This window comes from Cynoglossus semilaevis, chromosome 11 (genome assembly GCF_000523025.1).
Source record: "Cynoglossus semilaevis isolate Cse_v1.0 chromosome 11, Cse_v1.0, whole genome shotgun sequence".
Lineage (NCBI taxonomy): Eukaryota > Metazoa > Chordata > Actinopteri > Pleuronectiformes > Cynoglossidae > Cynoglossus > Cynoglossus semilaevis.
In genome coordinates, this window is record NC_024317.1 from 6,360,505 (window position 1) to 6,377,510 (window position 17,006).

Genomic DNA, 17,006 nt, shown 5'->3' on the forward strand with positions numbered 1-17,006 from the left:
CATCGTCTACTTCATGCTCCATTTACTGCATATGCTGCGAAACATTCACCGACACAGTGAACATACAGTAAGAACACAGCTGGGCTTCTTAAAAGCTTTTCCTGAAATCTGTTTGGACTGACTACACTGTCGTTTCACAATAATTTTGGCCAAAAGTTTTATTTGAAAAGTCGTTCCAGTTCTGATAATCAAACTGCCGTCTTCAGCACAGCAACTGTAGAAATAGACTCTTTAGATTTTACGTCTTTATTTCAACTACTTCAACTCATTTCATTTTCTGGTGTGACCTAAAAAAGAAATTGTATCAAAGATCATTGGTTCTGTGAAGGAAACACGTTGTTTAATCAGCTTACATAAACACCTGTCCAGAACGTCTCTCCGGTTCTCTTCCTAGCAATCTTTCCATTTTCTCCTCATCAGTTTTATTCTCTGGTCATTTTTTCTCCCTCACATCCCTGTCAGTCGTCCCACACACAGGCCAGTGGAGGAGCTCACACGCACACACTTGCACACGAGGTCCGCCCTGGCTCCAATTATCTTCAAACACTTCTCTGGCACACGACCTTCGCAACATCCCCTCCTGATTGCACACAAATGTTGTCCCAACCAAATTAGATTAATTAAAAATATTTGCAAAGCCACAAGAATGTTAAGCCCATAATTTAGTCCTCGGGTGAAATTTATGCGACTTCCAACGCACAGCCAGAACACACACATGCTGACAGACGAAGACGTTCGCAGACCCCGATGGTTTTTTCACCGCCGCCGCGTGTCAGTGGCAGCGCTCAGGTGAAGAGAGCTGCAGAGAGGGGATGGAGTTTGAGTTCAGATTTCTGAAATAATCAACATTGATTTTCAGACCACGGGCTGTTTATATCACAGTCACTGCTTATGTTCAGATCAAACAGCTACGGCCAGAGGATCAAACACTGAGTGGAGCTTTTTATTAATGCAGTGCAGACACTTGCCCTGGAGGAACCATTCAGGAGGAAAACAAGGCTGAAATACCAACGAACACGGCCATTAATCTCCCCCGTCTTCTGCCTCTTTTCTTCTCTCTCTCTCCATTTCATCCCTCCGCCTCCTGCAGGTGAATACTGGCAGAGTGTGAGAGATTCGGCCGACACGCTGGGCCTGTCCTACCTGCAGGCTCAGAGACGGCGGCTGAGACGGGACTCGGACAGCGAAGCTGTGAGTGCCATCGCCTCGCTGTCGATGGGAGTCCTGAGGTCTGATGGGTACAGACGTGTTTAATGGCATCGGCTGTAATAAATTTACACCTCGGCCTTTGTGTGTCAGGTTTCATAACGTCTCTCGTGTGTTTTTTTTTTCTTTCAGGAAACAGCCTGAAAAAAAATGACAATGAAAAAGTGATTCTCTCTGAAGAGTTCAATGGCTGCTGTGCATTTGGAGCAGACATCAGTGGAACCATGTACCCTCCTCTGTTCAACCACTGTATCCATCGCCTCACAAGATCTTCTCCACCTGCTTTACTACTGGTTTTAAGTCTGACAACACACACACACACATATATACGCGCACACATTCACGAGAACAGACCCATTTCTGGACAGTGTTCAAATTCTCTTGAAGTCCCTGAGGAAAACCACGTGCACTGAACATGAGAGGACCTCCAGCAGGACGGCCTGCAGAGGCGGATTAATGAAGAATTGTTTCATCTCGTAGCATACAGCTCTGTGACGTCAAACATTCACCTCATTAAAGCTTCACAGGAGACTTGCATGTTGACCGCTAGGGACGGTTGGAACCTGGACGCCAAGGATCAAAGGTCACCTTGGCTTACAATCACCCAGAGCGGAAAGAGTTGTCTCTGCAGGACGTGCCTGTGAGAGAGACCAGAGCCGTCCTCTCTCGCACACTGACGATGTCATTCATCTGCATCGAACCAGTGGAGACAGAAGAAGCCTCTGACTATTACTGCACTGTAACAGTTGAGTCATAAAAACATGGCTGCAACACTTTATATTCATGCAGAGTAGAATAATAATTGTACCTCATAGTAATTCTCTTAATTTTTAATTTTTTTTAAATTTAGTCAAATAAATTCTTTCAGTTTACAGGTCAACTGTAACATTCACTGTAACAGGAACATCCACCAGAGGCCAGTAGAACAGACCCGTCTCCATCGACATGTTAATGACTGAGAGACAATGGAAACAGATGTGTAGAGATTAGTCCACGATACCAAACGGCACGTTTGATTCCACGCCCCACTGACGTACGTGACGTCTAAAGTAGAAAATTCCGACATCTGTGATGTCCGGAGAGAACTGCAAATGACTGCAATTACCAACGTGTGGCTGTGGTAGACGGTGGTTATGATTTACTTAGAGAGCTGCACCTACTGTACTCTACAGCCCACACTGTTGAAGAGGTCAGGAGCAGGTCAGCTGCAGACCAGCTGAAGTCATCGTCCACCAAACACTAGCGCCCCCCCCAGCCCAGTTTAAACCTAAACATTTTTATTCTTACTGCAGCAGTTAAACGTTACTCTTTAAGGACATTACACTCTGAAATTTGAAAAAGTCTCCCAGCTGAGGCTTCCATTTCTGCTTTTGTTTTCACCGCCGTGCACCCGTCCACGGTGGATTCTGGGATATGTTAGTTTGCGGAGGTGAAAATTACGACGCATTTACAGGATGCTTTCTTGGCCCTAACAAATCAGAACAGGTCTGTGTGGCCGACGGTGGCTGGGTACGATGCAGTTTAACAAAGAGCAGTGGGGGAAAAAAAAAAGCAGCCTCTTGTTCTGTGAGAGTGTGGTGTGTGTTTGACCGGCCGGCCTGCAGTCCAGATCCACCTTCACTTAACCATGTGGGCTGCATGTTGAAAAGGAGAAAACAGGTCTGAAATTAATCTTTTTTTTTTTCATCCAAAGTTATCTCGCCTCTGTGCGTATTCTTTTACAATAAGTTGATGTTAAACAAAGTGTTGGTCAGTGAATTCACCGACGGCGTTTCCTTTGTCCTCAACTGTCAAGTCCAGGTTCCAGTGCATTACCTCACGGCAGTACTTTTGACATGGTGCGTGTGTACCACCTTTTCTGTAAATGGGATTAGTAGATGAAGGCGGTCACTTGTGTTGTGAATACATCTGACCATCGGTGTGTTTGACTCACGGCCCACGTTTCTGTGTTCGTCACTGAGTTTTTTTTTTTTGTAATCCATTAATACAGAGTGAGGCTGCAGTCAAGTCTGAGATACATATGTTTCATATTGTTTTGTGTGGCCACATATTTTTCTCAAGTCTTTTCTTTATTTTTTTCCCCCGGTCTGTCAGGCGAGCACGAGACCTGAGAACGCTGTTCGCAGTTCTTCAAGGCGCTCCCCAACAAGCGAGACACGGGGAAGCAGACTTTTAGATGTGCTGGTGTTGGATGGGTAGACTGCACTGCAGTTTGTATCTGTGTCATTAGTCACAATGAGGAGCCGATACCTCAGTACTGCAGTATCAGTTTGGGGAGGTCGGAGAAACGTCTTGTATCTCAGAAGAGATGAGTCACGCGGCGGTCGAGACGGAGATGATGCGTCACCGCGGTGTAGTTTCACATCTACTCTGTCTCTTGTCTGACGACCACACCGACCTTCATGACAATCACTCACACAAAGTGCACTTAAGTTGCCCTCTGCCTCGGGAGGGTGAGAACGACTTGAGTCTTAACCTCAGAGGACCAGTGTTTGTACCTGTGGATGAGAATTCCCGCATTCATGTTTTTAACCAGAAGAAGAAGAAGGGGGAAAAAAACCAGTGTCCCATTTTTGTATTGATGATGTTGTGTTTATTGTCAGTGTCAGGGTCGGACCAAAGGAGGAGATAGTTGAGAATCCACCCAGTGCAATTGGACACAGGTTAAGCACAACCAAAGTTTATGTGAACAATGTGCCGTCCATGGACTGGCATGGCTTTAGGAACTTCAAAGCCTTTGAAGAGTTTGTGAATGTTTCTTTCTTTCTTTCTTTCTTTCTTTTTTTGTCCAAACAGTCGAACGGCACCAAAAAGCACAGGATGCGAGCATAAACAAAATCATTTGTCAGAAAAGGGAAGAAAAAAAAAATTCCTGACAACTTCTATTTACACATCCAGATTGTGTCTTTGAAGTGCTCTCTGCGTGTCTAACACAATTGTGACGGTGCTATAGTGTTGTTTTTTTTTTCCTTAGCACAGTATGTTTGTTATTTTTTGTGTCACGATGTGTATGTACATGTCAAGTCTCTGTTAATCTGATGAAATGTGAAAGAGAAAAAAAGCAAAAGAATCGCTCTCAGCATCACGGCGGACGGTCCTATGGAGTCTGACACAGTTCACGTCTTAAAGGTTTTTACAGCACTTATTTTTGTATTTGATCTTAAAAGAAAGTACAAAGAGACCAAATGATCGGCTGGCGATCGGAGTCCAAAAAATGTTTCTTGAGTTTCTCACGGGGAGATGGGTTTAAAGTCTTAAAGTCCGATTACAACATCATGAAAGAACAGACATAAAAACCCCAGAATCCATGACGTACATGAAACGGCTCAGTGTGAAGTGTTCGGTCACTGAGTCAAATGTGAGGCGACAACCTTGAATCTCGGAGTCGGATTCTCTACATTTATAACCAGCAAACTGAACAGATAGTGTGCTCTGGGCTCCACTGAGCCACAGGTCTCCGTCTTTATCATCAGACTTTAATCAGTCGTCAAAGTCTCGTTCTAAACCTGTTTGTTGTTTCCACTGAAGTGAGATTTAATGGTCAGATGTTCGTCCAGAGCAAATCCCACAAACCAGTTGTTTAGAAGTTGGTGCTGGACTTCGATCGTGTCCTCATATCACAGCGTCCTACATGTAGGACGTTGTCTCTCTTTTTTATACTAGACCTAATCTTTTTAATTTTATCTGTACAGTGTATATACATTTTTTTTTTCCTCTGGTGTTTGTCGTTTTATACTTTTTGGTTTACAAAAATAAAGGTAAATTATCTAGACTGGAATGAAATGACTTTTTTTTAGGTTTTCAATTCTCCTGGTGAAGGTGTGAGCTTCACTCACTGATAAAATCACTGCGCTTCAGTACAGCAAACAAAAAAAGTATTTATTGTCTATAGGAAGTGACACGACAAAAGCGATGAACAGGAAATGAAAACAAGACAAAGAGGAACGACAGAAGTGACTTTAGACAAACGGTGGTTATAACTGAATACTTTACTGCTTCGTCTTTAATCTCTCACATTTCTCTATGATGTCCTTTTAGAAAATAGTTACAGCAAAGGGTTTTTTTTTAAAAAAAAATTCAAAACACAATTATTTTACACTCTCAGAGATAGTGTGATCAGTGGTACAGCCATTTTCACATAGACGAGTACGATTCAAGCCGACTATACTGCGTAAGCCTGGTTGGAATCAGACAGTGTGCATGCACCGAAATACACCTTCAATCCATCAAGCAAGCTCTGTCCAGTTACAACAGCATAAAAAACAAAATCTTAAAAAAATATCTGCGTTGGATTCCTCCAGCTCTCCTTTCGTCCCAGAGCCAAAAACATTAGCTTATTAACATTTTAGCTGTAAACATTCATTGGCTGTGACCGCCCTCTGACCACGGCTGTGCCGTTACCACCAGTCTCTCCGACAGTCGGTACGCTGGTTATCACGGTGGTTCCCAAAGGCACTCCGACCAGCAGCCATTTTGTTTCGTTGTCTTTGCAGGCCAGCTGTTTGTTTGTTTGTTTGTTTTTCTTTTTATAATATATTTTTTTACAAAAACTGTTCTCAACACTCGACTGCAATGTCTGTTTTCTCCCCGCTGGTGTTTCAGAAACACTCAGCGATAAGTCCTGTAGTGGAGAATGCTTCTCAGTGTCACCAGTCAAGCAACATGTCCAGAGGAAGAAGGAGGTTTTTTTTCTGTCAGGAAGATGAGGCAGAAACAGGAGTGGAGGGTGAGGATTTTTTTTTTCTTTCATTCGTTGGATTTCTGCAGAAATGAGAAAGATGGAGAAACGTCAGTTAAATCTGTCAGAACAGAGCAGAGTCAGTGTGAAGAGTGTAAACCACATGAAACTGGTGTTTTAGCAGTAGTAAAAAAAACTGCCTGAATAAACAAACATCATCTTAATTTCAGTGTTTTGTTGTTTAGACCGAAGACGTTTCCTGAAGACCTGTCACCAGATGAGGCGTGTCTGTAAATTTGATTTTAAAAAAAATCTCACAGGAAGTCACTTAAAAAAAAATGACCTTAAATTTGAGAGATGTAATCAACGTGATGAATAAAATACTGTAACTACTTAAAACTGACATTAAGAGCCTGGATATTTAAAAAAACAAAAGTCATAATTGTCAGATTACAGATTAGAAGTTAAGACAAAATATCACCAAAACAAAGTCTTGAGATTTTGAGGAAAAAACAATAAAATACTCAGAAAAGCCGTTAAACTAAATGAAACATTTATCATTTTTCAGAGTTTTGCAGAAAGATGGAACAGTTTCTGATCCTTTGACCTCAAATGTTCTCAGTAAGAACTTCCTCATCATAATTTCACACATTTCTTATATCATAACATTGACTTTCATATTTATTATTAAACACTTTTATTTAATTTTGATCAGAATATCTTGATTTTTGACATTACTTTCTTTTTTTCTAATGTTGAACAACAGCGTAACAGTTTATTATACAATACCGACTTTTACGTTTTTAAATCTTTCTCTTTAGCTTCAAGCCTTTTATATTATATGTCTGACTTTCAAAATATCTGTCGATTTTTAATGATAAATTAAAATGACGATTAATTTTAAACATTTATTTTATTTATTAATTATTAGCTGAACATTTATGTAAACATTGACTCGTGCAACAAAAAGTGTTACTTTTCAAATCCTAATTCTCAGACTTTTCTTATTTGCATTCATGGCCTTTCCATTTTTCATTGATTTTGATTTAATTGCAGAATTTTTGTTTAGCTCAAAATTTTTCTGTCTGTTACGTCATTTTTCCATTTAAAATGTATCGATATAATGTTCTACACTTTCACTTATAGAAACAGCCCGAAATATATTCAGACACAGAGAAGAGATACAGTCTCTCTCTCTCTTTTTTACCTTTTAAAAACAGGAAGTTGTTTTTGGGAAGAACAGTTAAAAGTGTGATAAACAGAGACGTTCTGAACGGTGAAGTCCAGCATTTGGTTTTACATTTATCTTCAGTCTGTTTACATTTAGAACTGTCCTTGTTTTATTAGTGGTGACAGTGCCTGCGATTTCTGCTTGGATTGGGCTTTTGTGTGTGTGTGTGTGTGTGTGTGTGTGTGTGTGTTTGACAGATCCTGATGCTGCTCAGTCACTCAGCCTATTACTGCCTACGTGTCAGTTCACTGATCCCTCCTCAGCTCTCTGTCCCAGCAGGGCCACAAACTCCTCAACACTTCACACACACGTTCTTACATAAAAAGCTCTTCCACCTGCACCCGGTTCAAAGATCTGCCCTGAGAAAAACTGGAGCGAATCTCAGAAGCCACAAGTTTGGGATAAGAACGTTTTCAGAAACGCAGATGAGCCGCAGACGACTTTACATCTGGAACCAAATGGGTTCAGAGTGAAGGCCAGAGATTTGATATGTGCAGAAGAGTTTCCAACAGCTGATCGGTCCAAACTGTAAAACACACACACGCATGGGCACGCACACACACGGAGGACAGAGCCAGCGGTTCGGACAGAGTGACAGACATTTTGATTGTAGTGTAAACAGCAGGGAGAGGGCTGTTTGCTCATTTTCCAATTCAAACAAAACAGTTCTCTGAGTCTGACAGTGGGATGGTGAGCCAGAGACACAAACGTCCTGGGACTATACATATGTATGTGTGTGTGTGTGTGTGTGTGTGAAGTACAGAGATGTTTGGGACTGTTTTTACTCTAACACTACAAAAAATATTTGCTGTTTTTAGATACAATTCTTTTTTCTTTCATGAGTCACTGAAAAAAAAAGATTTTCCTTTAGTTGACCTTAAATATGAATCACATTCTCAGAAAATGATTAATTATTGTATTCTGAGTCAGTATTAAAAAAATCAAATAACATTAGAAATCAAATTAGGAAAAAGCACTCTAAAACTAGACTGAGGTTGTAAAGCTCCATGTGTGTGACTTGATTTTTTTTTTCTGGGGAAAAAAAAAAAAACCCTCACACACGCCTGCTTCGACCTCTTTGAAGTTGTCTGGACTTTTTCAATCTCCACCTCCCTGCTCCACATCAGGCCTGGAGCAGTCGGTGCAGTTTTAGCCCCTGCAGAGTTGATGACAGAAGGCCTGGCAGACATGGTGGCAGGTAGAAACTGCTGCGCTGCGTTCAAGGACCCAACAGTCCACGACGTGTGTTTTAAAAAAGCCACTGGAGGTTAATAATAATAAGGCAGAGTGGAACACCTGCAGTGTGCACATGGCCACTGGCTGCATGTACTGTAAGTGTGTGTGTGTGTGTGTGTGTGTGTGTGTGTGTGTGTGTGCAGTGACTGTAATCATCAGTGTGGCTGCTAATAGTTCCGTGTCATTCTATGTATTTTCTGCAAGAGATTTATCAGCGACCAGGCTTCCGTGTCTGGTTATTTTCCGACTGGCTGCTCCGTACTCCGTACTTTAAATTCCTAAAACTTGTATTTCGTTGTTTTCCTCCAAATTCCCTCCGACTTTATGAAACCAGAACGGATGAAGGAGATAAAAATCACAGGAACAACAACTGTAAGCCTATTCCTGTTTACTAATCTGCAGATGTGCAGAAGGTAATTAAAGAACCAAACACACACACACACACACACATGCGCACACACATACACATGTACAGGCACTGACAGGCCCATGTGCCTGACCCCAACCCTGGTACACACACCTTCCTAATACCACACAACTGTTTCCAATCTAAAGGTTCCTGCTTGTCTGGGCCCCGGCGGGGCCTGATTGCACGATACAAGAATCCTGAGAGGGAGAGAGAGAGAGGGGGAGAGACAGAGAGAGAGAGAGGGAGAGAGAGGAATTGTGTCCACTTTTTTCACTCTCTCTTTCTTTCCTTCCGTCCATGCTTTACCTGATCAGTAATCTGCACAGCAACAGAACTGAAGCCAAACTGAGGAAAATCCCAAACTTTTTTTTCAGACTCACAGTTCCTCACAGTTCACATCACCGTTCTGTCAAACACAAAAGCCGAGGCCTTCTGCGATAAAACTAACATTTCCTCGTAGTTTACTTCAGTTAACGAAGAGTCGCTCAGATCAACTTTGATCTGGATCTTTGCTCGTGTTACACGTGTGTGTGTGTGTGTTTGCTGCAGTAACTCTGCTGCTCACAGCAGCTCCCGCCGTTCTTCTCAATGTTTTAAATGCAAAAAAATATATTTAAACCAATGCAGAAATCCTCACTTATAACAATTGTTTTCACTGGAATTAAAAAAAAAACATTTTTACATTAACTTTTTTTTATCCAAGGAATGATGATATTTTTATGTGCTCTCTGTTCTGTCTAAAAACACATGAGCGAAAGCCATAACATCAGTGTTTCTGCAGACAGTTCTGCAGGTTTTATTTTTGGATCGTTTGGAGATAGCTCTGTGAACAGGCAAGGATCCTGTATTTATATTTAAAATACAACACTCTACACAGACTAATTTAATCTATATTTATATCATTTAATATATATGTTCCTTTTTTCAGTTTACGTATGAAAAAAAATCTCTTGTTTTTTGAATTGGGTTTTTAATTATTTTGTGCTCTTTGAAATGTGTCCATTTTGATGCATTTTTTAATTAGATTTTTTTTTTATATTTGTTATTTATTGTTTTTTTTTTTCTTTTTTTTTGCGTCAGCTTCCTAAATTGAGAAGACGTAGGTAAACAGATCAAATGTTCGTTCCACCCCTGATGCAATTGTTTTTCCTGTGGTTTTCATGTTTGTTGGTTTTTGTTTTTTTTGGTTTTGTGTTATGATACTGCAAAAAATAAAAATAGTAGCGACAGTGTGAGTGTGTGTGAGTGTATACTCAATATTCAAATTGATTTTTGGATGTAAGCTTTAACATTTGTTTCAGTCTGCTGGTAAACGTGTGTGTGTGTGAGTGTGTGGATGTGTTTGTGTGTATTTGTTGTCCTCATACCTGTTGGGCTGTACTGGAGCGTCCGGTTGCGTAGGCCTAAATTGTGGGACTGAAAAGAGGAAACAGAGCGGAATAAAAAAGTAAAGTGAAGGTCGGAGGTTGAACAACAAAGGTTCATGGGAGAAGAAGTGACTAGAACTGAAGTGAGAGAGAAAAGAATTCAGAAGTGCACAGTTCAGGAAATGGGTGCAAACACAGTCAGAGGTGATGGAGTTTGAGGGGAGCGGGGGTGGGGGGGGCGATAAGGACATGAGAAGACTGAGGAGAAACATTCAGGGGGGGTTGATTCTAGTGGCTGGTGGACATGGCCCAGGCTCCTTCCATCCTCCAGACAGAGAAGGCGTAGCTGAGTCTTTCGTGAGCCAGGTAGTTGCAGCTGGCCAGCTTTGCGTCCATCTCGTCGCTCTGCAGCACCTGGTAGAGGAAGTCGATGTAGCGCGAGGCCAGTTTCAGGATCTGGATCTTGCTCAGCTTGTCCGAAGGGAGCGTGGGGATGATCTTGCGTAGAGAGGCGAAGGCGTCGTTCAGGGACTGAGTGCGTTGACGCTCCCGCACGTTGGCTATGACACGCTGTGAGTGGAGGTCCTCGAAAGGCTGGTCCGGCCTGGGGCCGAGAGACGTCGGGGCCAAGGACACCACCGTGGAGGGGCTTTTCTTCAACCGCTTGGGTCCCGTGGGCAGCAGGCTGTTGGGGCTGTCGCTGCTGTTCTCCTCCGCCTGAGCCACACTGTCCTTCTTGGGGTACGGTGAACGCTTTCTGTTTCCTGCGTGAATAATCTTCTTTGTTCCTCTCTCCAGTTCTTCTTCGCTGGCTCCCATCCCTCCCTCAGGTGAGTTGGTGCAGGACACCTCTTCTCTCATTGTATTGTCCACCAAAGACCTTCGCAATCCACTCCAGAACCCCGGGGATGCAGTAAAGCTGGGCTTTCGCTCTTCTGTGTCCGCAGATGATTTGAACAAACCTGAGCGTGACGGGAATGACGAGACAGTTACAGCTGCCGGAGCTCCATCCAGCTGGACATCGGTTCGGTTGTCCTGTTTCCAAGTTGACCTTGTTGGATTTCTGGCTTTCACATTTTCCTTCAACCTGGCAGAGAGTATAACAACAAACCTTCTGACAGGCAGGTCCACCTCTACCTCTTTTATACCCAAACACTAACTTCGGCGCCTGTGCGATCTTCTCATTGGTTCTCAGAACATCCTGAGGGCGAGGTCTTCGACTCGAAGAAGGCAGGAAAGCAGGAAGTGAACTTTTGCTGGGCGGGCGAAAGAAACAGGGGGTAAGTGGCGCTCTCAGCCAATAAGAAGCGCGGTGTCTAATGTTGCAGGGATGTCTGAAGCTTTATGGGTTCCAGATTGGGGCTGCAGCGTCAGTCCACATGCAGCCCTGTGTCTGCCTTTTTGTTCATTAACACAACGTCAGGATTAGGAAACGGTGGATTTTCGACGACAGTCTATTCTAGATCGTAGTTGTGCAGCGCTTCTTTAGTGGCAGCTTCAGTTGTAGTCTTTTTGAACCTGCTTTTCTATTTTTTTACCATCAACCGACCTACGTTGTAAATGTAGCATTGAGTGATTTCAGTTTTTCCTTCGACATGAGTTTACACTTACAGCGACCATGACTTTTCCTGAGGTTGTAAACAGACGCTAACGCACACGCCTGTTAACTCACAAAAACAGTAGAAAAGCAAGTTTCATAATCATCGGCATACAGGAGGATTCCTGGTTCAAATGGCAGCTGTAGTATCTTTATAAATAACATGGTCGAGAAATATTTCCATTTTCCATAAGTCTGTTTGTCTGCAGCGGCATGAGAGAGTGGTTTCATCTGAATGAATCAGAGCTCGACCTACTAACACCTGAGAAATCAGAAAAGTGTTCTTCACAATTAAACTGCTTCCCTCTGCATTAGGATGAGGCTGGGAGTGCAGACGAGACCCCGAATAACCCCTGACCTCTGTGGCCCGGTGACCTCAGACTGCAGAGGTGAGGGAGCACCTAATTTTGCTATCCATGTCCCGGAGGCAGAGTCGACACATGTTCCACCTTGGTGTAGCGTCTGCATTTACTTAAACAAATTTTCTTCACGTTTGCAGTCGTGACGCGGCAGGAACGTTCCTCCTGTTAGAAAATGACAGCGACAGCAGAGACAGACCTCGACAGGAGACGCCGAGGCAGAACTACAGATACAGTAGTGAAACAGTGAGTAAGTCTTACGTCAATCCACCTCAGAATCCCAGCTTCCCAGCACTGCGTCTGTTTACACCTCCATGCGTCACCGTGACTCAGTGCGGAGGAACCAGGATTTTCCGTTTCTGTGTTCTGTAGAAAGCCTGTACTTTTTGATGACAGCGTTGTGAGTGACATTTCAACACCTCTGGATCTTCATGCTAATGTGAATCACTCGCATAGCTACACATCGTGTCCACAGAAGAGGGGGCGCTTCCTAGAAATTGAACAATGACTTTTTATCGACATGACCAGAAAAATGATTTCTGTTGCACTTAAACTAATTTAGCAATTGTTTCCCGCAGTACATTCCAAAGAATTACACCGTTTAAAGTCGAACACTGTGGGCCTCCCTCCAAAGAAAACTGCCCCACCCCCTTTCCCCAAATCCTCACACACCTCATACACATACTTTTACACACAAGCACACACACATGCAGGAAAACACTGTGGCAAATCACCATATTTATTATGAGTCGTATTATCAGTTGGGGTTTCGAGTTACAGAAACAACTTAGAAAGTTTTAATTTTTGAAAACAATTACAAAAGGATGTTTTCCAACAGCAGAACATAAAAATCCACATTAGCTAAATTTCCCTTTGATACCACTGATACATCCCTTCTCATGTTAGCTTTAGCTCAGATGTTGCGCTGCAGCCGTGTTGAAGAACTGAAAATACTGAAAATAAGAGTTAACGTTTTCTTGTGGAATTTTCATTTTACTACAAGCAGTTAAACTGCTCAGAGGGTCGGGCTCATAACCGTCTGATTTTCCTGTGTGTAACATATTTTTTTTCCAGGAATCATATCAGTACTGCAAAAACATGTACCCTAGTCTGTCTTTTGTCATTTTTTGCCGACGGCTGTAACTGTCCCACTAAAAACAAAAGATTTTTGAGAATCAGGTGTTTTCTCTAAAATTTAAAAATGTTTCCCTCCGCTTTCTTGGTATATATATATATATATATATATATATATATATATACACAAAAATATATACAGATCCCCATACAATGGCTGCTAATACACATCCAGAGAGGTTGATGTAACATGGCAGTTTTCATGCAATGCTACCACAGTTTCAAGGTCACCACACATTCAGCAGCAGTTTCCATCTTTAGTCACACCTGGTCTACATCTTGCCTAAAATAATCAGCTGATCAACGGTGTTGAGATGATTGATTGTTGTTTGGCTCTCACCTCTCTGCACATCCTCATTAGCAGCAACGTATTGACGCAGTGAGGCGGATTTCTAAAAAACACTGTCTGTGTTTACCAACAGTTACTCAATGTGTTGTGACAAAACCTTGAATCATTCTGAAAGAGCTGCTTGACAGCGTCTAACTAACAATTTGGGTGTGATTGCCGCTGCGTTACAGGGGACAGATGTGCTGAGAGCAGTTCAGAAGATTTTTGATGAGCCCCATGATTGCACTGGTTTACATTTCATTCTGAGAGTTTCAATAAATGGAAAGTAGCCCCTTCCCAGTTGGGTTCAATCAACTTAAAAGAAGAGAAGTCATCTGGCCTTCAAAGCGAGGACAGTGAGTTATCCGTGGTTGTATTTTCATAACGGGCCAGGTCGGCTCCAGGATGAGCTGGTATTAGAAGCAGGGTTTATTGAAGCTGCGATGAAGACGGTTCAGGGACAGGAGAGTCGTTTTTTTGGTTGTGGCTAATCCCCGCAGCGGCAGCTTACCTTTATGTAAAGCGTGGCTGTGTGCCACTGCCACGGAAAAAATGAGCTAACAAAGCGAATAGTCCAACAGGAATGTCGTGGCACGGCCGAGAACAGATTAGGAGAAGAAAGAGGGAGAAGGAGAAGAATAGGAAAAAGGGAAAATAAAAGGAGAAGAAAGCAGAGGGAGTACGGGGGAGGTGGGGCGGGGGGGTGAAGTGAGGCTGTCCAAACAGAACCAGATGCAGGAGTGTGGAGGCCCGTTTGATCTCTGTCCTCATAGGCTGATTGATGTTGCACATTTCATTTCCTTGTCAGAGTCTTGACATAATGTTTCACTAAACACTCAGGTCCCGCTCTCCTCTAGGTTTTATTTCCACGGGGGTCATAATTAACCCCTTTTTTGGAGATGAAAAAAAGATGACACACATATCAGTATATAACAATATATAGGCTTACACGCACACACACATGGGAGTTGGATATCAAAGAACGGCCGACGTATTATCTATTTCTGTCTCCGCACCATATGGTTCGGTCCTGAGTGAAATACGGCCCAGAGGAGCAGCCACGTTGAAACTTTGAAGTTTTTTTTTTTTTTTTTAAACCGAAACCAGTTCGTAATGCAGTCAGTTCAATTACAGTCATACGCCAAAAGGTCGGAGCGGAGCAGTGACGTACTCAGCTGGTGGGAGCGCACCGGTGTGACCAATCATAAGTGATGTGTTTGGAAATCCACACTGGCTCAACAAAAGGAACCAATCATAGAATTCCTCCTCACCTTCACCCTGGGAGTTTCTTCACCCTCCTGGCTGCTGTGAGTGTTGCCCATGCACACAGCACATTGCACCCACCGCCCCACTCTCCCCCCTCACCCCCCCCTTTATCGTGCCCATCCTTCCACTGCTCCATCCCTCCCGAGGAGCGCATATAGTGGCACAAAGGCAAACATCTGGGACCCATTTCCCCCCTGGAGAAGCTCTTCCTGTGGGGTATCCACTTAGAGGGGCTCAGGAGGGGTGGGGCGGGAGTGGGATGAAGGTATACAGCGGTGATAGAACTAGGCGGAATGGAGGGAACTTCGTGCCAACTAATAATGAAGGTAATTTTTTGTTATTATTAATGTGGACCAAGAGTTAAATGTGAGTAAAAAAAGAAGAATCAAAGTCTTCCTTTTTCTTGATGTGAAACAGATCAAATTCAAGGGAAAGTACTGAGACAGGATTTAACAATTACAGGACTCTTAGGGTTAAATCTCGCTTGATTAACTTAGCTTAGCACAAAGACAGTGTCGCAGTGAAACAGACATTCAGGATTTACCTGAAAGAGACGACGCAGAGACGACCAGAAAAATTCATTTCACTATAAAAAAACGTCCTTATATTGATCATAGATATTTCCAAAATCAATTCCAGAAAAATTCATTTCACTATAAAAAAAACGTCCTTATATCGATCATAGATATTTCCAAAATCAACAATTTTCTACTTTTCTACTTCAAACAGATCTTTATTTACGTTGATCATCATATCAACATCATATTTTATTTCATCAAACCTTATTAGACAGGAAAATCCTGGATAAATACAGGTTTTTCAATAGTTTTTCAAGGGAATGAATTCCAGGTTCCAGGGTTAAAACACAAAAGTAAACACGTAAACACATTATGAAAAACGAGCACATGTAGTGGACTGAACTTCAAGTAATTTTATTTGAAATTTGCTTCATATGAATAAACTCCTATTCAGCGTATTTAGCTCAGTGCGAACAGTGACTGTAACATGTTCAAAAATGTTGAATGAACGGACGATAGAAGTGACAGAAGTCCAGGATTTATCCAGTCATCGTCTGCAGCTAAAAATATCGCATTAAGGTTCATGCAGACGGGATTAAACTCCTCAGACAGAATGTTCTGCTGAATGTGCTCCAGACATCTTTAATTCAATTTAAGTGATGGATTTTTTAATGCACAGAGTGAGCCACACATCAAGCAGATTTGACATCAGTTTGTCACGTCCTGGTGGGCCTCAATAATGTGACAAACCATCCCTTGAAGACCAACTCTTTGATACCATTATAAATATGTAATATGTAGAAAAATCATATGCATGATCAAATATCATATTTAGCTCTAACTTTATTTTTAGAAAGCGTACCTTCTTTTCTCCCAGCTGGGTTTGTATCTTTTCAACCGCATTTGGAATTTTTGGGTAAAAGATGCCTTGAACAAATCCATCTTTTTTTTTTTCATTCAATTATCTGTTTTTATCGTGGCCTGTATCTAATTCATTTTGTCCCCGTCCAGGAATTTTACTCCTAAACCTGTTTTGATGTGCAAGGCCAGCCAGTCAGCAGAGTCGTTGGCTCGCAGCGCTGGCAAATATAGGCCCGAGTAATAGGCAGGAGCAGGAGTTTTTGTGCTAGGTTATTGTTCCCAGAAGTGACCGTCGCTGCCTGGGACGATGCTGAAGGTAGTCAGCCATTTAACAAGTGTATTAACAGCCATTTTCATAGGAACAATTTCAAACATTGATTGTTTTTGATTCTGAGGCATTCTGACGAAGGTACAAATGTGTAGTAAATTTTGAAGTGACCAACACATGAATACATTTAAATTAATACAGTACGATATTGTACAATAATAATTGTATTCATGAAAAATCTAAAAAAAAAGAATTAAAAAAAGAGCTGCTTTTAACTGTTCAGATTGACCCAAGGTGTTTAAAAAACAACAGGATCTAGAATATGTGCCAATTTAAATTCAATTCAAATTCAAATCCAGGTTCTGAAGGCATCACTCTACAGCAGGGGGCACCTGGTAGCCCCCATGGACTACCTAAGGCTATGTTCTTAAAAAAAAAACTAGTCAACGAGAAGGTCAAAAATTGTGCTGTTACTGTGCTTTTTGAATCAGTTCCACCTGCAATGGTATTCAAATGGGTGCAATGACGATGGTAAGAAGAGCGGCTGC

General features: G+C 42.2%; 2 protein-coding genes across 6 annotated transcripts in view; one reads left to right on the forward strand and one right to left on the reverse strand.

The window, feature by feature from the left end:
• LOC103386108 (histone deacetylase 7-like) overlaps positions 1-2,757 on the forward strand; it is a 46,771-nt gene extending 44,014 nt beyond the window's left edge. For 3 of the 5 annotated variants that reach the window (XM_008320224.3, XM_008320226.3, XM_008320227.3), the window contains exons 24-25: positions 1,091-1,238; positions 1,339-2,757. In XM_008320224.3, coding sequence (XP_008318446.1) covers positions 1,091-1,238; positions 1,339-1,360 — 170 coding nt within the window. In that variant the 3' untranslated portion in view covers positions 1,361-2,757. The remainder of the gene's footprint in view (positions 1-1,090; positions 1,239-1,338) is intronic. The other 2 variants (XM_017036846.2, XM_008320225.3) reach the window with 2 other exon arrangements.
• Positions 2,758-4,437: 1,680 nt separating this feature from the next.
• On the reverse strand, positions 4,438-11,798 carry twist3. Its single transcript, XM_008320223.3, has 2 exons — positions 10,128-11,798; positions 4,438-5,967 (listed from the first exon to the last, which is right to left on the reverse strand). Exon 1 carries the CDS (start codon positions 10,986-10,988, stop codon positions 10,416-10,418), a length of 573 nt encoding a protein of 190 aa, XP_008318445.1. The 5' UTR covers positions 10,989-11,798; the 3' UTR covers positions 4,438-5,967; positions 10,128-10,415.
• Positions 11,799-17,006: the final 5,208 nt, after the last annotated feature.